We start from the raw sequence: 23,308 nt of genomic DNA on the forward strand, positions 1-23,308 counted from the left end.
TTACTTGCTAAGCACAACAGTTTGATCTTATAGTGCCACCTTGTGGTCATAAAAATTATAAATAAAATTTGATTTGATTTACATTTACATTTAAGTCATTTAGCAGACGCTCTTATCCAGAGCGACTTACTTGTCACATACACATGGTTAGCAGATGTTAATGCGAGTGTAGCGAAATGCTTACTTACTTAGTGGTCTTCAATCCATGCTGGGACATCAGGCTACAATAACCTGCCACGGAGTCGGTCTTATACCTGTAAAGTAATAAAATACAGGTAGATAAACATATCTGGATAACCAACCAAATCTCACTGATTACTTCCAATGAACCTCAGCTTCGCAAGGCTAGATTTTGTATTTATTTAAACACAAACATGTTTGTGATTACATTAAACATACTCCAAATACTGTGAAAAAAGGAGGCAGGACACAGGGAACACATATAGCATGTATTGACAACCATATTATTCAAGTTCCGCTGCAAAGAATCAGAGGAGACCGATTGAAACAGATATAGAATTTATTTTCAACCAGAAGTAGGAAAATAGATAGGTAGGACTAAAGAAAACAAGCCAAAGGGTGTTATAAACAGAAAACTAGTCCAAAGACAAACCACGAAGACGGCTTAAGAAGAAAACTGAAAAAGCCTTGTTTACCATTCAGTTTAACAGTTTGTATAATTTTAAAAACAGCTGCCTTCATTTTCTTCTCTGTTGATGAACATTCTTTGAATGTTGTGCAAGTGTTTTTGCTGGTATTCCGTGAATGGTAAACAAGTAGTTGGTCCTGTGTATGTACAATACAGTGACACATCAATATAGCATGTACTCAGCTGGCTACAGATCGTTTGATGATTAGGATTGTCTATCACTATCAGCAGGGAGGAGGGTGAGGCCTATACAAGATGGAGACATGGAGGCAGGAGAGAGAGAGAGAGAGAGAGAGAGAGAGATGAGTGAATGGGGTGATTGTTAGTGGAGGTGGAATCTGCTGTAATTGCACTCGGTCTGACGGGAAAAGCAGCGGGAAAATGGGTGGCCGAAAAAAAAAAAAAAAAAGTAGTGGATAATTTTCAAAATCATTTTCTTAATAACTCTGAGGTAATACTGCCAAGTTTCTGGGGAATGGAAATGACCAGTCTGAAATAAGATGCACTGTTACAAGCCAAAATCCTTTAGGACAGACAATTTACTGTTATGGTTATAAAAACAAAATGTATAAAAGGCTGTTGGAAAAGGCAAAGAGCCAAGTCATTCGGATGGGATGTGTATGTACTGTATAGAACAGGGGCGTCAAATCATTCCACGAAGGGCCTAGTGTCTGTTGGTTTTTCCCTTTCCATTAAGACCTAGACAACCAGGTGAGGAGAGATCCTTACCATTTAGGGACCTTCATTTAATCAATTACAAGGGAAGAGCAAAAACCAGCAGTCAGAATGAGTTTGACACGCGTTAAGGTTAGAGGGTGCTCTACACTTGGACACAGAAAGGAGCTTCAGTGTGCACCTCGACAGGGAGCGCAGTCCGAGCAAGTCCTATACAACGGAGAAAACAGAAGCACAATGCAAAAGTGAAAAAGTAAACCGAATTCAACAGGGATCACTAACTAACTGAAGTGAATGGTGACACGTCAAGCAGTGCCAAAGCAGAGTTAATGAGTTAGCTGGCTAACTTTGATGAGCAACCAGAAATAACCACACATTTTATGGTTCATTAAGAATGAACTTGTATTTTTGGTTGTTGAGTCAAGTAGGTCCTTCTCATTTCAAGCTAATCTTTTGTAGTATACCTCTCAGCATCAATGAGCTAGCCAGCTAACTTGCCTACATTTTCTGAAATAAACATGTGTTTATGACCGATAGGCTTGAAATGGGTATGGTCTCGTTGACTCAACCAAAAACAAAATGTCGAAGTTGTCTCCTTAAAAGATGAACAGCAGGATCTTAAGCACAAATTCATAACATAGTATGAACTGGATTTGTGACATACCACACGAAATGCAACATATGAAATGGATGACTTAAGTACACAAAACTGGGGCCACTTTTGGATCGTGAGAACCACTCAAAACTACTTGGTGAAATTACACCAAAGTTTGATTGCATCTTTAAATGAACCAGAAAAATCTAGTTATTTCTGGTTGCTAATCAAAGTTAACTGGCTAACTCATTGATCCTGCTTTGTAGTACAAATAAGTTTTTGCTTCGTTTTACATTCATGTTGGTTTCACACCAGTCAACAATAGTGCTGTCTAGAACTGAATCGGCTAATAAGACAAGGCTATCCTGGCCTAAGACAATAGTATACATCTGCTAGCCTAATTGACATCCCAAATACAGAAAGTGTAAATATTCACGTTTGGAGTTAAACTACTCCGCTTAAGGAATCTTGATTCGATAAGCATTCTGCGTCCATTTTTTACAGCAACCCAAAGTTGACTAAGTTAATGTTTTAATGATGACTATCATTTCTACCAAAAAAAAAGATAATCATTTGGTTGATGGAAAGGTGGGGTAAGGTATGGAAAAGCAATGGGTAAAAATGAAAGTGTAGCAATCATAGGATATACACAACACAATTCAAAGTTTTAGGAAGGAAACAAGAGATACATCTTTTATTCACACTTTACAAAAAAAAGCTAAGTCTTTAAATCTACTACAATACTACCAGCAATTCAGACTGTATCAAACTGGACATTTGCTTCTGTTCAAAACAAATAAAATATACCAAGGGGGGGGGGGGGTAAGGACAGAAAAAAAGCTTTTGAACTAGGACTAAATTTATATTTCCCATTTCAACCTTTCCCCTCTGTAAAAATTCATAAAATTCTAACTTTAGCACAGTGGCGAAAGAATCATATTTACTTTAAAAAGGTGACTTTAATTTATTCAATAATAAATGTGGGAAAGGAGGAGGGGGAGCGTGATCATTCCATTTCCTGTTTAAAATGTGACAGTTGCAATATATAGTCAGTCACAGACGTATTTCAGTCCCGATGGTAACAAAACAGAGATAGAGAGCGTCTGTCTGGGCCACCTGACAGATGGGGAGACGGGTCAGTTCCTCACAGATGGTATGGCAGAGGAGACGGAACCGCACAGTGGCTTCAGTAGCGGGGTTAAAAGGACTAAAGTAATACACTTGACTGTTAAGTATCTAGGGGGTTGGACATAGGGCTAGGTATAGGGGAACATGCTTTTCTAGATTCAGAATTCAGTTGTGGAGGGGCAAGACAGGCTAGGTGACAAGGGACTATCGAGGGGTTCTAAGAGCTGAGCTAAAGTACATGGAGGGTGCAAAACATTCTGGAAGTAAGGGGGTTCCAGAAGAGGTCTTCACTTTGCCCCAGTGAAAAAAAACTAAAGCTTGACAAATATTCCATACCGGATTACTAGATCGCTCAACAAGGAGTATATACACATAACATTGTCACAGCTCATACAAAAAAAAAGAAAATACAAAACGATAACAAAAACCCCAAAGGACATCAAATGTCTGGACAGTATTTAAAAAATAAAAAAATGGGAGAAGAGGTTGTTCCGGAGTTGGCCGATTAGAAGTAGTGCAAGACAACAAAACGGCTACGGTGAGGCACAACATTCCGGTTGTACAACGCCAGTTGTGGGATACTGGATGTGCGTGATGCAAAAGTCACTCTCAGGGTCAATCTGAAATGAAAACCTATTTCCTATATAGTGCACTTTTGAACAGAGCTACATGGGACTGGCCAAAATTAGTGCACTATAGTGAATAGGGTGTTATTGGAGACCTAACCTTACTTTTGTCTGAACTGTGAGGGGATGAATGGGTCGGTTGGTGGCAGGCTGGCTGGCAGCAGTATGGACCAATGGCTTGTTAATAGAATGGATTTGAAGATGCATCATCATTTAGTCAGTAGATCTATTTACAATCTGAGAAACATGTTCTCAAATCATAACAGGAAAACAAGCAATACAGACGCATAGAAACAGTTAACCTAGGGCAGGAGTGCAAAGTAGTGGCAGCGAACGCCTGGAACAACCCCTTACGTCTTTTGTACAAGCTGGTCATTTCAATTTCATCTTAACATTTACTGGATAAAAAAAAAAAAAAAAAAATTGCCATAGTTTACAATACAATCCTGTCTTTTTTTTCTCTTCTTCAAATTGGATCATAATTTACTCATAGTACAAAAAAAAACCTGCCAGAAAACAGGTCTTTTGTGACTCATATACAATCGTGTAAAGACAATCTAGATTTATATTCTGTACAAACACTTGTGAAAAAAAACCCACTGCTGTAGAGTACGGAATTTATGGCTGAGGGAGAAAAAAAATAAAAAAATAACCACTGGCCTCAAGAGACAGTGCTACAAGATCTCTGCGTATGTCCACGTGTGTGACAGTGAGAGGATTGCTGGTTTAAACTCCTGTACATCAGCTATTGCCCTCCCTCTTTAAAAAGTAACAAATCTGAAAAATGTTTAGTTGAGAATTTCCTCCGTTGCATTGCCCCTCAGCCAAAATCCCCTACCCCATTACAAAAGGTGGTATATGGTCCAAATCAGGATTGGGCAACTCCAGTCCTCGGGGGGCCTGATTGCAGTCACAATTTTACCCCAGCTAACGCACCCAACTCCTATAATCAACTCGTCGTGATAGTTTAAAACCCAATTAGTTTAAAATCAGCTGTGTTGGCTAGAGCTGGTGAAAAAGTGAGACACCACTCCGGCACCCAAGGACTGGAGTTGCACATCCTTGGTCCAAATGAAGTCATATTAACAATGACTCTGTCACGTACACATGCAGAGGAAAAAGTGTGCAAAAGGGGATGGTAAGCTGGCCACTAATTACATGTTATTCAACTACTTAAAATCATTCAAATCTGTTCTAATCCAGAGGAAACAGATACATTTTATTTAGCACTATGCCTGACCGGCATGCCAACAAGCCTTCGCTAACTAGAGCTTACTTGCTTCTTCCATACAACAGGTCCAGACAAGTGTATTTGGTGGTTGCGGTCATCCTTTCCTAAAAGGATAATAATCATCAACATCTAAAAACACCGAGGCAATTCCACAGGAACAGAGACCCAGATTTTTCACTTTAAAAACATATGTCAAACAAACCCTCTCTATGCACAAGGACGACTTTCAACAATTCCCACAGAAGACTGAACAAAAACACTTACTTGATGAACAGTGCAGATGAAAAGTTGGTAACAGAATAATGGCACAAACTGTCATTCTGTTACCAAACTATGCACCTGCACTGATCCAATTAAATGTGTTTGTCAAATTCAGTGGAAATTGTTAAAAAGTAGTCCTTGTGCATAGAGTTGTATGTTTGTTTAACTTTGCAATCATTGGTTTTTGTTTGACATACAATTTTAAAGTTACAAATCGGAGTCAGTGTCACAGTTACCATGGAATTGCCTCTCAGCAGTGACATCAGTCTACATGCACCAGTGGGGTTAGTTCCTATTGCACCACTTGGAGAGGGAGACAACTGACTAGGTTCTATTACTCAATAGTGGTGGACTGGTGAGCACCACAAAGCACCCGGTGAGCACCACAATTTTGGACCCACAGAGAGATTGGCCCTATAGCACAGAAAGGAGGAGTGGCACACCATGTTATGCCTTATATGGTAGATAGATATACCATCACGTTGATCTCAGTGGGGAGAGAAAAGACAAGGCCCCCTCCTAGCCTTGGCTGAGACATTAGACACATCTGTTTCTGCCATTTTTGCTGGTTTGAGATTGGTATAGGACAGACTATCAGCTGCAAGCTTTAGAAGTGGTGTCCTTTCTCTCCTTGCCTTGTGAAGGGTGTCCACAGATATCAAGTGATACAAGGTATTTCTTGTGCCATTGTTCAAGACTGCACAGGTCATGTCAAAGACAACAAGAGTCAGGTGATATTGCTAAAGATCTAAATATCTATACGGGGGCCAGAGGGGATATGGTGATATAATCGAAGCTAGCATCCTTTCTGTCTGTTAAGGAGTTAGAAAAGCATTGTGTAAGAATGACCCGGGGGGGAATCCAAAACACAACAGACAGGATTGACATTTTCTAAATGAAAACAAAATGGAAAACGACAATGAGGAAAATAAAAAATATATAACAGAAATCCCTGTTGGCCAGACCTCACTGTACGGCTGATTCTTATGTTACAGGTTGGTTGTGTATTCCGTCGCATCTTTCCTCCAAGTGACAACGAGAGAAGAGCTGGAGGGCTAAAGGCTGCACACTGCTATAGCATACAGCGCCCCTGGAGTGGGGTTGTCTCACCACTACCTGCGTCCTCCAGGCAGGTGGATGCCGTTGACCTGGTTGTTGGCCTGGCCCTGGGGCAGAGTGCTGGGCAGCAGCAGCTCCAGCTGGGCGAACAGGGAGAAGTGGTCAGAGGGGATGTGGGGGTGCGGGCAGCCGCTGATATTGTTCTCATGGAGCCAGTTGGAGTCCAGGGGACCCAGGATGCCGAGCACATTGATCTGAGGCTTGGAGTAGAAGATGTAGTCAATCACACCCTGAGGAGAGAGCGAGACAGAGAGAGGGGGGGGATGAGTGACAGCGTTTACAAAACAGATTTTAATTAGGAGGACAAATCGGCCATTAAATAAAAACCGGTTTGAATGTTGTTACAGCAGGATTCTGCTTTTTAAGGAATGCCCAGTGCCGACTGCCAAATTGACTGCAATGATTGAGCTAAACAAGCAGGAATGATGCCCTACAAAAAGTGAGCGTTGGCTCCTTGCACAAGGCACATCTTCCTTTGTCATCTGGTTGGCAATATCCTCCATTTTAGTGTCAACGTCCTTTTCCACTTATCTGAGATCAATTCCTTTGTACAGTAGCTATCTAGCTAGCTTTGTAAATGTTTTAGCATTTCTAAGCCAACTACTCAACCACCTTGGTGGACCTGTATGATATTTCTGTAAATTAGCAAAAATATTGATCAATAACTGAATACTTCTCCCTTGCATGCAAACAGTCAGTCGCAGATTCACTGGTGCGAGAAACTTTGTGGGCCAGTATTAGTTGATAAAATACTGCAAGTCTGCAGACAGGAAGAGTAGAGAGATGATGCGTTTGAAAGACAAACAACCTGAACCAACTTCTGTGCATTGCTAAATGCAATTTAGAGACATTTATTTTAAAATTAGTACAAAAGTAAAATTTCCGGCTAATGGAAAAGCTGATGACTGCGGAAGAGAACAATTAGACACAGTGGACAAAACATCAGAGTACATGAAACCTTTGCAAAGCAGGTGTAATGCTGCTGAAAAGACCATGGGTCAATTTCAATGTCGGGAAAAATAGGATTTCCTGGTAAATCAGGACAAGAACAAAAAGCAATCTGTAGCACTGTCAAAAGGCGGTGTCAGAGACATTGCTTCAGGTCTGACTGTGTTTGTGTGGCTCCCTCACCTTGAAGTCAAAGGTGTAGTTGGTGTAAGGCATCAGGCTGTCCTCGTAGGCGCTCTTCAGCTTGAAGCCGTGGGTGATCCTGGAGTTGGACGTGGAGTTGCCGTTCTTGCCATTGCAGTTGAAGTTGGTGAGGCTATCAAGGTAGCGAAGCTCCTTGAAGTCCTTGTGGGTGCAGTCCACTCCACCCTGACTCAGGTACTCCACCACGCCTGGAGAGAGGGGGACGGTAGGGGTTTACATGAGTCCTGTTCAGTAAAGGGGAATATACTACCTAAACTTGTCCAGTTACTTTTTCATTGCAAAATGTTTTCCCTTTGGAACAACACATAAGTGTCTGTTAATTCCTTCATTCAAAGTAACCATCACCAAGCCAAGCAGGCAGCTAGTGGGCCCATCACTATATGTATCGATTATACCTTTCCCTTTGATGGATTCTGGGTACTAAGTCCTAAACTTGGGATAGGGTTAATTATTAGGTATCCTATTGAAATAGAGTGCTTAGGTTTAGAGGGTCTACATCAGAAGTTAATGGTTATCTGTAGGAGGAAGGTATGCGGTGTACGCAATTAAGCTTGAAATGTGCTGAGTGCAGGGAAAACAATATCGTGGCAGCATTGATAGGGGGAGAGAGCCACGGGTTAGTGATGAAGAGGGTCGAAGTCAGGTCAGGTTAAGGGAGAAAGAAGTTCATTGCCCGTATGACTTAGTTTCCTGCCTAGCAATAAAGATACAATGTTTAGCAAGAAGGAGGAGACTCCACCCAAAGTGGGGTTGTTATATCACAACTATTGTAAACATGTCTTTGTCTAATGCAGCTCAATGGGAAAAATAAACTTGGTTTGAGCTTTCACAGTTTCCGGTGAGTTTTTACTCAGAATTAGAACATCTTCTAACTTAGCTACTCACCAGAGTCTGGTAGAGAGTTGAGGTCGGCACAGAGAACAAGAGGAATGCCATTGGTCTCCCCAGAGACAGAGGAGAGTTTGAGGCTGCGAGTGGCCTTGTCCACAATGTTCTTCACCTCAGACAGGAACATCATGGTCTGGACCAGCTTGACGTCGGAGTACTCCGGGTCCCAGTGCATGTGGGCGTTAGCCACCAAGAGGAGCTGTTTCTCCATGCCGTGCAGAGACTTCCCCGCTGGAGAGAAGAGAGAGAAAAATACATGTGTTGGGGTTACTTAAAATGGTCAATAAGCAGAAACAAAAAACGTCACCAACACAGTTTTGAAAAAAAAAAAATGGATAAACGGAACACATCTTTAAAATCATAAAACAGAGCCATGGATGCAAGTACTGCCATCCATGATATCAATATTATAGTTTAACCATGTTGAGGCTATAGTTTTCCTTATAATATCTACTTTGTTGACAATACATTGAACAAAAATATAAAATGCAACATGCAGTGGGACATCTTCGCATCAATTTGATCAGGCTGTTGATTGTGGCCTGTGGAATGTTATCCCACTCTTCAATGGATGTGCAAAGTTGCTGGATATTGGTGGAAAGTGTTGTACACGTTGACCCAGAGCATCCCAAACATGCTCAATGTGTGATACATCTGTTGAGTATGCAGGCCATGGAAGAACTGGGAAATGTTCAGCTTCCAGGAATTGTGTACAGATCCTTGCGACATGGGACCGTGCATTATAATGGTGAAATATGAGGTGATGAGTGGATGAACGGCACAACAATGGGCCTCAGGATCTCGTCACGGTTTCTCTGTGCATTTCAAATTGCCATCGACAAAATGCAAGTGTGTTCATTGTCCCCTGCACCCTAGCCAGGTGCAGGGGCTAGGGTGACAATGCTTGCCCATTCCATAACCCCACCACCACTGGGCACTCTGTTCCCAACTTTGATATCAGAAAACCGATCGCCCACACGACGCCATACACATGGGTCGGCGGTTGTGAGGCCGGTTGGACATGCTGCCAAAATCTAAAACAACGTTTGGTGCGGCTTATGTTAGAGAAATGAAAATATTTTCTGACAACAGCTCTGGGAGACACTACTGCATTCTGCATGCCAATTGCATGCTCCCTCCAATCTTTAGACCTATGTGGCATTGTGTTGTGTTACCAAACTGCACATTATAGAGTGGCCTTTTATTGTTCCCAATACAATGATCATGCTGCAATGTGTAATGATCATGCTGTTTAATCAGATTCTATGCCACATCTGCCAAGATAATCCATCCACCTGACAAAGGAGAAATCCTCAATAACAGATGTGTGCACAACATTTGAGAAATAAGCTTTTTGAGAGTATGGAACACTTCTGGGATTTTTTTTATTTCAGCTCATTAAACATGGGAGCAAAACTTCACATGGTGTTTTTATTTTGGATTCTGATGGGGTACAACAGTTGAACTAAGCTCATGTACCCATTGATTCTTGAGGAATATATCATTCCTTTATAAGTCCAAAAATGGATGCAGCAACAGCTAATGGCCCTTTAAAAAGGCAGAGCACAGCCATGGGACACAAGCCAGAATAGTGCACCAACAGCCTCTCCCCCTTTTGAAGTTCTACATTTACAGTGAGATGAAGATAAGCCCCTGTGGTACACCCTTGAAAACTGACTGGGAGAGACCATTTCTAAGCCATGTGGATATCCGCCAAATAATTCACCCACCATATTACAATACTTGTTCAGTCCTTTCAGTTCTACGAATACCAAACGAGTAAGAACCAGACAAAGAGCCAGGTGCAGGGGCTAGGGTGACAAATGTCAGGGCTTGACATTCAGTTAAATTTGCCAGTGGCAAAAATCGGGCCAGCGGCAACTGAAAGATACTGGCACAAATTAAGAAAATACTGGGCCAGGACAAGATCTAACAGGAAAGCACATGATATGCTCATAATTTCAATATCAGGTGATTTTCTCAATTTTGCAGGATGATCAAGTAGCCTATAATAACCTACCCTCCATACTAGGGATGCACGATATATCAGTGAACTTATCGGTGAACATATTGGAATTGGCCGCTATTTGCTAAAAATGCCAACATCGGCCCAATGTCTAGTTTAACGCCAATGTGCAAAACCGATGTCAAAGCTGACATGCATACCTATACGACCACGTAAAATTTTGCGCTACTCGTGCAACACCGCATTCCTAACCTAGCCCAATGTCTGCTGGGTGGATCGAGCAGTCAGGTCGAGCATTTGAAAGTAAGAATTTCAGTGAGACAACTCGAAGGCAAAACCCATTAATGCCAAGATAATGGAATTCATTGCCCTTGACAATTATCCGTTCTCTGTCGTGGGTGAGGTTGGCTTTCGCCTACTGGTTGAGCACCAGTACACACTACCAAGTACGCTACTTTTCAGATGTTGCCCTACTGGAGTTACACATTAATAGCATCACTGCTATAAAAATATATTTTTTAAAGCATTGCTATTAGCTTCACAACTGACATTTGGACCAGCAATATCAGCCCCATGGGCATGCGGAGTCTGACAGCACAGTAGGTCTAGGATTTCGTACTGAGGAAAGTTGTATTGCAGGCTCATGAATGTGCTGGTTGTCATACCGCTGCTGCCATTTCAATGGCATTTGAGAACATGTTTGAAACATGAACACACTAGCTAAGCTCCATTCAAACAACTGACTTGAGAAATAAGCTCATCAACTGCGCCTGCAGCACACGAGATCCCCTCTGTCATGGCATTGAAATGACTGCTCAACAAAGCGATTCGGTGGCACTCTCTTTACTGTGTAGTCACCATGTTCGATGCTATGTACAAGGACTGCTACTTTGATGCAAACAAACAGGGTTACATGAAATGTTACACACACAGCTAGACAAGATGGAAACTGACACAGTGACAGTGCGCACCGAGGAAGAGAGGCCACAGACAGATCTGAAACTTCACTGCTTGACATTATGAAATCCTGGTTGAGAATGAAACAACTGAACAAACAGCACAGCAAGTAAGTGAAATAAATCAGTTTTGATTATGTTTTACTGGTAATGGGGGCATATGTTAACCCAGGCACTCCAGCCCCCGGCATCACTCCCATTCCCCAGGTGCTCTCATTTGTTGACTTCTGTAACCGTAAAAGCATTGGTATCATGCATGTTAACATTAGAAGCCTCCTCCCTAAAAGTTTGTTTTATTCACTGCTTGAACCAAGGGTTAGGAAGGCCACCAAAATCCTGAAATGTCCATCCCTAACGACTACATTTCCTGACATGGTGGAACTACCAAAGGGGGCGGAGTTGCAATATACTGCAGAGATAGCCTGCAGAGTTCTGTCATACTATCCAGGTCTGTGCCCAAACAATTTGAGCTTCTACTTTTAAAAATCTCCCTTCCCAGAAGCAAGTCTCTCACCGCTGCTGCTTGTTATAGACCCCCAGTTGTGCCTTGGACACCATATATGAATTGATCGCCGGCCATCTCTCTAACCTACCAGGCACAAACCTAATTCCGTAACCATGGGCATACTCTTAGATATCATCCTGACCAACCTGCCCTCTAAATACCCCTCTGCTGTCTTCAACCAGGATCTCAGCGATCACCGCCTCATTGCCTGCGGTCAAACGACCACCCCTCCTAACTGTCAAACGCTCCCAAAAACACTTCAGCGAGCAGGCCATTCTAATCAACCTGGCCCAGGTATCCTGGAAGGATACTCACCTCATCCCGTCAGTAGAGGAAGCCTGGTTGCGCTATAAAAGTGCTTTCCTCTCCCATCTTAAATAAACATGACCCATTCAAAAAAATGTAGAACTAAGAACAGATATAGCCCTTGGTTCACCACAGACTTGACTTCCCTTGACCAACACAAAGACACCCTGTGGTGTTCTGCATTAGCATCAAATAGCCCCCGCAACTTATATACCAATATACACAGTCAGTTACGAAAGCCAACACTCCCTTTGGCCGCCTTTCTTTCCAGTTCTCAGCTGCCAAATGACTGGAACGAATGGCAAAAATCACAGAAACTAGAGAGACATATCTCCCTCACTAACTTGAAGCATCAGCTGTCTGAGCAGCTTACCGATCACTGTACACAGCCAATCTGTAAATAGCACACCCGAATACCTCATCCCCATATTATTACTTACCCTCTTGCACCCCAGTATCTCTACTTGCACATCTGTCACTCCAGTATTAATGCTAAATATGAATTATTTTCACCTCTGATCTATTTGCCTATGAGATTTTACAATTATTTTGTGTTATTGACTGTACATTTGTTTATGTGTAACTGTTGTTTTTAAATCGCACTGGTTTTCCTTTATCTTGGCCAGGTCACAGTTGTAAATGAGAACTTGTTCTCAACTGGCTTACCTGGTTAAGTAAAGGTGAAATAAAAAAATTAAACTAAATGCCAACAAAATAACTTATTGGTCAGCGTGTGTGTGCGCGTGTAACCTTTAACTAGGCAAGTCAGTTAAGAACAAACTTAATTACAATGACGGCCCACCTAGGCCAAACCATGACAACTCTAGGCCAATTGTGCACCGCCCTATGGGACTCCCAATCACGGCTGAATGTGATACAGCCTGGATTCGAACCAGGCCTCTTGCACGGCGATGCAGTGCCTCAGACCGCTGCGTCTGTGTGTTAACTATTTAACGGTACTAGAATGCTTAAAAAGGCCGCAAAAATGGTAAATATCTGTTTTCGGTATCAGTTTTCTTGAAGCAAGGAAAATATATGATATCGGACAAAAATTTAATATCGGTACATCACTAGCATACACAATAATATTTTAACTTGACAATATATTTACATTGATTGCGTAAATGTTGTCCAACAATCTCAAAAAGTTTAATTTTTTTAAACGATTTTAAGCAGTAAGTCTACAGTTGTAGGACCCTATGAAATCAGTTTAATCTTTTGCTAAATACTGTTTTCCCCAGTTTTGATTTTCCAGGTTCCCCTAGTTTTTATAAAAATATATATATATAAAACTTAAGAAACATTTTCCCAATGGATGTCCACAACAATGCTTAAACCACATCGGGAGACCTTTGGGGAGGGTGTAGTTGCTCTTCAATTCAATTGCCACCTACTGAGAGATCGCTGTTTGGCTTTCTGTGTTTCTGTAGCTTACTACACAATGAACAGCAACATGTATGTGATGGCAGAGTCTGCAAAACAAATGCTGACCTAATAGACACAAATCATCATGATACAATTCTGCCAGTTAGATCTACTTTGCAGTCAACATTTAAAATTGGGAAAGTGTTTTGGGAAAGTCTTCAGAAAAATTGTATTCTCTCAGAGCATGATTTAATTGTTCAAAGACTTAACCAGGACTTCATACCCACTGTTGCCTTAGTATCTACCAGTAAATGCTGTATCATAAATTGAAATGAATTACACTACCATTCAAAATTTGGGGTCACTTAGAAATGTCCTTGTTTTTGAAAGAAAATCAAATGTGTCCAGTATCTGGAGCGTCAGCATTGAAGAGGCAACACAGGGATGCTGGCCTTCTAAGCAGAGTTACTCTGTCCAGTGTCTGTTCTTTTGCCCAACTTAATATTTTATTTTTATTGGCCAGTCTGGGATATGGCTTTTTCTTTGCAACTCTGCCTAGAAGGCCAGCATCCTGGAGTCGCCTCCTCACGTTGAGACTGGTGTTTTGCAGGTACTATTTAATGAAGCTGTCAGTTGAGGTCTTGTGAGGCATGTGTTTCTCAAACTAGACACTAATGTACTTGTCCTCTTGCTCAGGTGTGCACCACGCCCTCCCACTCCTCTTTCTATTCTGGTTAGGGCCAGTTTGCTCTGTTCTGTGAAGGGAGTAGTGCACAGCATTGTACGAGATCTTCAATTTCTTGGTCATTTCTCGCATGGAATAGCCTTCATTTCCCAGAAAAAGAATAGACTGATGAGTTTCAGAAGAAAGGTCTTTGTTTCTGGCCATTTTTATCCTATAATTGAACCCACAAATGCTAATGCTCCAGATACTTAACTAGTCTAAAGAAGGACAGTTTTATTGCTTCTTTAAATCAGCACAAGTTTTCAACTGTCCTTACAATTTCTTTCAAAAACAAGGACATTTCTATGTGACCAAACTTTTGACCGGAAGAGTATGTATATAAACTCTGGATTGCTGACGCTATACATTGGCCAACAAGAGGCTTTGAAGCCACAAAATGACATGTATTTAAGTATTTCGTGTTGTTGTGGGGACCGTAACATAAAAACTTTGAAGATGGTAGGAAGCACGATTTTTTACTCAAACTGTGGTCAAAGTCTTAACTATAGGTAACCAGATCGTAACTACAACTAACCACACAGTCATGTTTTTGCATGTTTACATATTTATTAACTTATGTTCGGAACTACACACAAGGCACTATTTATCAACATCATATGGAGAACCAGTGCTATCTAGGTAGTTCCAGCTGGCTAACATTAGCATGGCTAGCAGGTAACATGCAATTATACTCCAAACCAAGTGTTTGCGATGGTGAGCTTCTATGCACATCCAAAGTAAAAAACAAATTAATGCAAAAAAACTGCTTCTCCTCATTTCCTGTGCATTCGGAAGTGGTAGTCGAGCAAGTGAGCATTGTAGTGGTCTTCTGCTGTCCGTAGCCAGTACACTAAAATCCACAAGGATGGGGTTACTACTCATTTGAAGTGGGAACGGATTGTCTGGTTGAAGCAAGCAGATTGGAGTATGGGAACAGTGCACACATCTACTGTACGACTTTGATGGCTTAATATAACCAGTGGAAGGTAGAATTCGGAATGAGACTGACAAACCAGGTACTGTGCAGAGCGTGACTGAAGCCGTCAACCACCATTTTCTACAAACCTACAGGTAACATTGCAAGTATCAGCAGCGATGGCGATAAACTGGGTAAATTCAATATGGATTTACCTCACTATATCACCATTGGAAAAGCGGACTCCCTCGGCCAGTGAACAGACCTCTCCCGCTGAAGGCCTTCCTTGGCCCTTAACCAACTCAGCAGTCAATCGGTAAGTCTCCGCTCTCTCTACATTATATCTGCTGGCTTTTTGTTGTGTTCTGTGGGTTCCTGCCAGTGCTAGACTAGTTGTTCTCCAGCTTACTACTTAGATATGTTGACTGTGGTGGTTGGCTAGCAAGCAGGCTAAAATAACCAAGTTTAGCTGGCTGGCTAAGAACTGCTTACACCGGTAACATTATTTGATAACTGGTTAGATGGCGTTATGCATTTCCAAAACGTGTTTACATTAACATAGATATCTAGATATTTAGTGTGTATATATCGATATATGGGCTGGGTGCGCTGCTTTTAAAATGTATGTAGCTCTGTCCGTGAGCTACGTACATTGTTATTATTGTTATGCATCATGCCATGTTTTAGGTTGACCCTAGGAAGTGTAGCTGCTGCTTTCCCAACAGCTAATTAGGATCCTAATAAAATATATGTTGAGCCTGAATGGGATAGTGTCATGGCAAGGTCTAGGATTTACAGCAGCGACGGGCAACCCCCTTTTGTAGGCCCATGCATTTAAAAAATAGAAACTTGTTGGTCCCATGTTTCATGGGCTAAAATAAAAGACAGCAGAAATGTTCAATACGCTCAAAAAGCTTTTTCTCTCAAAATGTTTTGAACAAATCTGTTCACATTCCTGTTAGTGAGCAGTTCTCCTTTACCAAGATAAACCAGCCACCTGACAGGTGTGGTATGTCAAGAAGCAAATTAAACGGCATTATCATTACACAGTTGCACCTTGTGCGGGGGGACAATAAAAGACCACTAAAATAAACAGTTGTCACAATGCCACATGTCTCAAGTTCAGGGAGCATGGAATTGGCATGCTGACTGCAGGAATGTCCACCAGAGCTTTGGCAGAGAATTTAATGTTAATTTCTCTACCATAAGCCACCCCCAAAGTAATTTTAGAGAATTTGGCAGCACGTCCAACCAGCCTCAAAACCGCAGACCACGTGTAATCATTCAAGCCCAGGACATCCACATCTAGCTTCTTCACCTGTGGGATCGTCTGAAGGGGAAGGGGTGCTCAATAATATTTCTGTATGTATTAAAGCCCTTCTGTGGGGAAAAACATGCTGATTAGCTGGGCCTGACTTCAAAGTGGGTGGGTCTATGCCCTCCCAGGACACCCCCATGCTTGCACCCCTGCCCAGCAGATTATGTGAGTCAAGTTCAGCAGTTGGCCGCTCAAGGCGCTCCATGTCCTTTCCTACGCTTTGCTAAAAAACGCTCCAGGCCTCCAGAAAAAAAATATCCTGCTCCCAAATTCACACCATTCATTAAAATAAGGATTTGACCAAAAGCAATATATTTCTATGACTACCTGGACCTACCAACTGTTTAATGTATTGAAACTATACCATATAGATTTGAATGAACAGTAAGAATATCCATGAAAAAGGTGAACATAAGACACTAACAATTTCAAAAAGGCTACATGTCATTAAACAGTATATAAACTTTAAAAAAGGTCAGGAGCCAGAAAGGAAGCCTAAGGAGGAATTAAAATTAATTTAGGCTATAGGGACATAAACCACACATCATTTAAACATTTTTTTGTATGAAGTCATATGGCTGTAAATCGCACATAGACTTGGACTTACTTTAGAGTTAAATACAAATGAAATGAAATTACTTATTGGTGCCTTTGAATTAAATTTTAGAATCACGAGCTTGGCCAGCCTGTGGCTTCAGGCTCATGCGAGAGCCGGCCAGCAGTAGAGAATATCCTCTCCACACTTACAGCCACTGGGGATACTAAACACCCTTTTGGCCACTCTTGCCAGGCTGGGCAGTTTTTGTAGACCCAAAAGGTTTTTAGGCCAAATAACTTAATCAAAACAGAAAGCTCCTTGAACGTGGGAATATGCCAGGCCTATTTGGCAAAAATCTAATTATGGCCCAATGTATTGATAATGTAACAAAGTTTGAGATCTGATTTTCTTATTATAAATACTTTGATACAATGACATTTATCTACCACCTCCTTTATTTTAGCATGTGCACATAGTAAGTACACCATTAAACTTTTGGGATAAGTGTCTTTTCATATTCAATGATTCTTTAGTTGTGGATGTTTCATGTAGCCAGTGTGTAACAACTTCCATATTCTGCATGTGGAACAATGTTATCCGGTCTGTAACTTAACAGTTTAGTACCATACCAGCAGGTGTCATCCAAGCCTTACACATAAGTGGACACTACATCACCGCTCTCCCTCCTCACCTTTGTAAGTCACCTTGATTTTGCGTTTAGTCAGTTTCGTTCTGAAAATATTTAGCCAACTCCATGACAGTAGCTAAAGCAATGGGCTATTAGGAGCACAAGTAGACTACAAACGCATGCTGGGGGGGGGGGGCATGCCTCTTGCTCGTGAAGTGAGCGTTACTGGAGCGGGCAAGAAGGTCGGCACTCGAGCCTTCGGAAATCTCACTCCAGTCAAAAATCGTGCACACTCCGCTCCTCGCTCACATACTCTATTTTAGTTGAATGATTTCCTTATATGAACTTTAACTAATCAAAATGGTTGTGATTATATTACACACATTCAAGGGTTTATTTATTTTTACTATTTGACCTGGCCTCCACAATCACCCGACCTCAACCCAATTGAGATGGTTTGGGATGAGTTGTACCGCAGAGTGAAGGAAAAGCAGCCAACAAGTACTCAGCATATGCGGGAACTCCTTCAAGTCTGTTGGAAAAGCATTCCTGGTTGAGAGAATGCCAACGGTGTGCAAAGCTGTCATCAAGGCAAAGGGTGGCTACTTTGAAGAACCTCAAATGTAAAATATATTTTGACACTTTTTTGGTTACTACATGATTCCATGTTTACTACATGATTCCCTGCGTCAAAGTGTTGTCACTATTATTATACAATGTAGAAAATAGTACAAATAAAAACCCTTGAATGAGTAGGTTTCCAAACTTTTAACTGGTACTGTATGCATGTATATACATCTCCATTTTTTGGAACTCAGTCGGGATCTCAACCTAATGTTGGGAGTTAGAATAGTAGAAAACAAGGTACAATTTTGAAATTTGGTTGTGCAGCAGCAGATCCTCTTGTTATGTCAGTCACTCAATTAGCCCATGTCAGAATATATATATATTTTTTTAGATTGGTAAATTAGTTTAGGCAGCCATTTAAACTTGCAGTATTCATATAAATTACTGACCAGGGGGCCCTCATTAATTTAGTTACGTCACTCATATCACTGCAAACATTTCTCTCCACCCCATGACAAAATGTTTAGAACTTCTCGAAATGGACTCCAAAACGTTTGTCCTCCGCTGTCAGGACAGGGGCCGCTAAAAAAAAATTTGCTAGCAAGTTGGGCCCCCCTCCCCCCAACAAAAGTTAACTTAAGGGCCCAAAAAGGCTAGGGCTGTCTGACTGCATGTATGGGTATGATGTGGGTACGAAGCCCCGCTTGTCACTGCGGCCCCTCATGATGACTTCAGATTTATTTGTGGCCCACACCCCCATCAAAAGTTGCCCATCACTGGTCTAGGGTGAGAAAATGGAGAGGGCCATAACTAGGTGTAGGGTCTATGGTTGGAAAAGGAACATAACACTCACAGGATTCCTCCATCATTTCCTTGCGGACCTCCAGCAGTACAGCCACTCCGATGTTGTCCTTGGTCATAACCCTGTTGAGCATGGCCTCAGAGCCTTCAGAGTTAGCCATGGCCAGCTGGTTAAACTCTACCGTGTGTTTCTGCACCACACCGAACCTGAGGGAAGAAGGCAAGGGGGAAGAGAGACGGGCAGAGAAACAAATGAAGTAAGATGTGATAAGTAACCAAGTTTCCATCCAACCATTTAATGCGGATGAATAACCTGACGCATAAAAAAATAAAATAAAAATCACAACAGGGCTGATGGAAACAGGAAACGTCAGGACAATTTTAGAATTGTCAACTGACAATTTGTTTGACATGGTGGGATCTTAGTGTTATTCAAAATCATTATGTGAGATATGGTGGCGGAAACACCTACCACCAGAAAGCTGAAAAGCATTAACTTTATTAGGCAGATGAAAACAATTAGGATAAACTTCACATGGCGTTTAAGTGCATGGTGATCATGCAAATCTCCAATAGGCTAAATATCTAGAGTAGGCTATTTGAACGCTGGTGACATGATCGGTAATTGGCTGCCAATTATCAAATAAAATTATCTTGCTCATCCACGTAAGCTATCCACTTTATCAGCAAACTGTTGTTGAGAGAGCATGCGCCAAAACCAGATTGGTCAAGTTTGCTATATTTATATCACCACAACAGATTGTTACAAAACCACCAGTAGAGATAAATTTAACCTGGTTGTTTTTTGTTCTCGGTACGTGGGAACTTAACTGCAAAATTGTTTTTTTATGTCATCATGCAGCCTTTTATTAGCAACAAGTCAGTTGATGGAAACACCACTGGTGGGAAATTGTGCATATTGGTTTTATGCACATTTTAGAATATTTACTTGAAAATCTGTCACCATTTGGATGGGAACTTAGCTAGTGTGTCATTGAGCATTGTGTGGATAAGAAAAGAAAGCATTGACAGTGCTCTTCCGGTGCACTCACTTTTCTGTCCTGTAGAAAACTGCGCACCCGTCCACATGTTTGCGGTCTGACTCATGCATGGTTCTGGCTCGAGACTTTGGGCTGAAGAAGCCCTCGTAGCCCTGCTCCTTCAGCTCTGGCAGGAAATACTGGTAGTACTGCTCCGTCTCCACTTCCTGTAGAAAATAAATCAAAATCCATACATTAAAGTGGACAGATGACTTAAGGTACCAGGGAAATCAGGTTCATTGATCAATGACTTGCCAGAGAGAAACCATAATGACTGCAACAGGAGTTGTTTAACACTGGGTCGAGGTTTACCCACATACCTGTAGGTTGATGATATCAGCGTTGCAGTTCATGATCTCCTGCATGATGGACTTCTTCCTGTACTCCCAGTTGAGGGCCCAGGAAGGGCAGTAGCCATAGAGCTGGCGCGTGGCGTACTTATCACACAGCACATTGTAGCACATCACTGAGAACAACGCTGAGAGGGAGGACAGGGAGGGAGAGACGTAGGATATAGAACCTTAATTCAGTGTATTCTTATTTTAGGCCAGGGAATATAACAGTACCCGCAATACTCATTAGTATTGTGGCAAGGAAACAAAACACTAAGCGGATTTAACTTCTTTAGGAAAACATCCCATGTGTGTGTGCGTGTGTACAGGGACTGTCTGCTGGTCTCTCACCAGAAGGTCTCGTCTGGTCCGGCTCCTGGAGTGCGATCCACGACCGGGACGGGGGCTGCTCTGTGGGTGCTGGGGACAAGAGGAGTTGTCCACGTTAGCCATTAGTAATTTTTGCTAAAACGTTATGTGAGAGACAGAGGGTGACTTACTGCATTTGATTGAACCTGCCAGATTGTCCAACAGGTAGTTCAGCAGTTTCCTCGTGCCATCATGCTCCTGGTACAGGCTCATGATTTCTTGTGCAAGTGGATTTCCTGATAGGAGCAGGAACAAAGACAAGGTTGAATGACATTTTGAAAAATGCAATGGGATCTACAATGGGGTCTCCAGGATAGAATGGTTACCAAGACGATAAGCCACACTCACCTTTCAACCCCAGTGTTTGTAACTGAAACAGTTTCCCCAATTCGAATGGCAGAACCCGCAATTGGTTGTTATTTAAAAGCAGCTCCCTGTTGAGGACGGACACAGGGAAACGCAAGTGTCAGAGACAAGCCCCTGTGACAATACAGCCCCTTCCTCAACTTTCCCATAAACAATTAACACATTGACCAGTCATCTATACAGGCAAAAGTAAATGCTCTGTGAGCCCAAGAGGCAAAGGTTATTCTCAGGCACCAACTAGTGACAAGTTTAGAACAAAGTGAATACTGGGAAGTGCGGTTCCCAGCGGCTCACCTGAGAGAGACCATGTGGCCGAGCTCTGCCGGCAGGCTCCTGATCTTATTGGACGACAGATCCAGGTACAACAGGTTGTGTAGTTTGGCAATGTCAGGTGGGATGCGTGACAGACAGTTGTCAGCGATATGTAGGGCAGTGAGGTGGGTCAGAGTCCACAGAGATGGGCTCAGGCTCCTGACATTACCTGGAGAGAGAGATGTGGAGGGGTAGATAAACACACAGTTGAGTCATGTCTCTGTGGTGGCTTTTCATTCAAAGCAGATATGTATTGGATAGAAACAAACCTGAGTAAACAATCATGCTAGACTTGCCGGTCAAACCAATATACATGCTTATAAAACAGAGGACCTTATTCTCTAAGCGCTAGAATGCTGGTCATTGAAAAAAAAATGGTTGATAAACTGGCCCTAGACTAAAGCATCCTCACTTGCTGAGTCCTAATATGAGAACAGCACCCCTCCACAGCTTCTGGGCCACCCCCCTGCAATGCTCACCTGTGATTTCCAGCTCAGCCCAGTAAGACTTCTTTCCATTGGCTGCCTCCTCAGTTGACATGATAGTGTACATCCGCCTGGGGTCTGGCGGTTCATATTTTTCCTTGGGCATTCCTGCTGTAACACTGGGGAAAAGCTTTTTTTAGTAATTGAACATTAAATCTATCAACTGATAACATGCATGTCAAACGCAATTAAATATCCATTGCACAAAACTGACATTTTGAAAGTGACTGTTCACTAGCAGCTTTCTAGGTACTTTACAAACATGCAAAGAGGAACGTAACTTTATAAGAGGGCTTCGCTTGATTCTGACAACTTCTGGAAATGAGGCTCAAAGATGTGGCCATATTATTGGCTGGCTGCTGATACTAATTGCAGAAATAAATCCGGTTCAACGAGAACGCATTGCTTTACAACTTAGCAGCGAGGGAAATCAATAAAGTAGAACTTGTAATACTCATTGCAACAGCTCGGTAATCTAGTTAACCAGCCAACTAACGTTAGTTCTACACAACAGGCCACACAGAGCACTGACCACGAATAAATAGTTAGAGAACACAAACTGGCCGGCTAGTTAGACAATTGGGTGGCTCGTTGAGCCCGGCATCAGGTCAGGAAAAATGGACTTAGCTCGATAGCTGAGAATTTTAGCTACTGTTAGGGGCTAACTAGCAAATTAGCCAACGAACGGCCGTCCACTACAAAATAACTTCTTGAGAATTATAGTTAGCTGATATAGTTACCTAACCAATGAATTGAGAAGATATTAACGGTTGCATATTATTCTAGATGTAACTGACCATAACACGCTAGGCTGACAGAGTAGCAACTAACTAGTTCACTTATGGCTAACTAGCTAGCGTAACTATGCTGGCTATTCCTAATGGAAATCACCGCTGAAAGCTAATGTTGGCTAGCTAAGCTAGGTATCTACATTTTCCGAACCTGTCCGACTTCATATATGCATAAGTAGCACTTTATGAAACACATATGCAGCAATAATTGAAAACAATTGAGTTGTGGATCTGTTTCACCCAAAGCAACTCATCGCTTGTGTTGATTTTACCTGCAAACGCATACCAATCTGTATCGCGAGGACGAGTGTGTGCTCTCTTTTGTTTCTACTTTCTCGTTTCCGCTGCTGTATCAGAAGGAACAAACAAGCATCATGGCGACTGTCAGTTTTTTTTCTCTCTGTGTGATAACAACGCTTGGTGCTATTGGTTAGCTCTTGGATGGACCGCACCATCTGCGGTTGAATCAGGAAGGCTTTGGCGCAGATGGAACAATGTGACAGATGTTTCACCGGATATATAAATGTGAAGCCTCCGCTTGGCGTTTCCACACACTACCAAATTTGGTAGTGAGAGGAAGCCCAGTGGCCAGCAGTGGGAGAAGATGAAAAGAGATGGATTTTGGCCGACATTCTGCACATTTTTTAATCGATGAAACATTTGATCTCAATATAGTTTTATGTTACCAACACTACAATC

At 42.0% G+C, this 23,308-nt stretch overlaps 1 protein-coding gene across 1 annotated transcript; it reads right to left on the minus strand.

Moving 5' to 3' along the window:
- Positions 1–502: 502 nt before the first annotated feature.
- Positions 503–23,073, minus strand: LOC135526224 (CCR4-NOT transcription complex subunit 6-like). Its single transcript, XM_064954396.1, has 12 exons — positions 22,882–23,073; positions 21,813–21,937; positions 21,316–21,502; positions 21,004–21,089; positions 20,787–20,891; positions 20,638–20,706; positions 20,275–20,432; positions 19,967–20,121; positions 18,967–19,121; positions 8,322–8,555; positions 7,416–7,624; positions 503–6,514 (listed from the first exon to the last, which is right to left on the minus strand). Exons 2-12 carry the CDS (start codon positions 21,922–21,924, stop codon positions 6,278–6,280), a joined length of 1,707 nt encoding a protein of 568 aa, XP_064810468.1. The 5' UTR covers positions 21,925–21,937; positions 22,882–23,073; the 3' UTR covers positions 503–6,277.
- Positions 23,074–23,308: the final 235 nt, after the last annotated feature.

This window comes from Oncorhynchus masou, chromosome 32 (assembly GCF_036934945.1).
Source record: "Oncorhynchus masou masou isolate Uvic2021 chromosome 32, UVic_Omas_1.1, whole genome shotgun sequence".
Lineage (NCBI taxonomy): Eukaryota > Metazoa > Chordata > Actinopteri > Salmoniformes > Salmonidae > Oncorhynchus > Oncorhynchus masou.

Coding starts and splice junctions, on each gene's coding strand:
- LOC135526224 (XM_064954396.1), bottom strand. CDS start 21,924: ATGCCCAAGGAAAAATATGAACCGCCAGACCCCAGGCGGATGTACACT. Junction 20,707..20,786: donor GGCAGGTTCAATCAAATGCA/GTAAGTCACCCT, acceptor TCTTGTCCCCAG/CACCCACAGAGCAGCCCCCG. Junction 20,433..20,637: donor GGACCAGACGAGACCTTCTG/GTGAGAGACCAG, acceptor CCTCCCTCTCAG/CGTTGTTCTCAGTGATGTGC.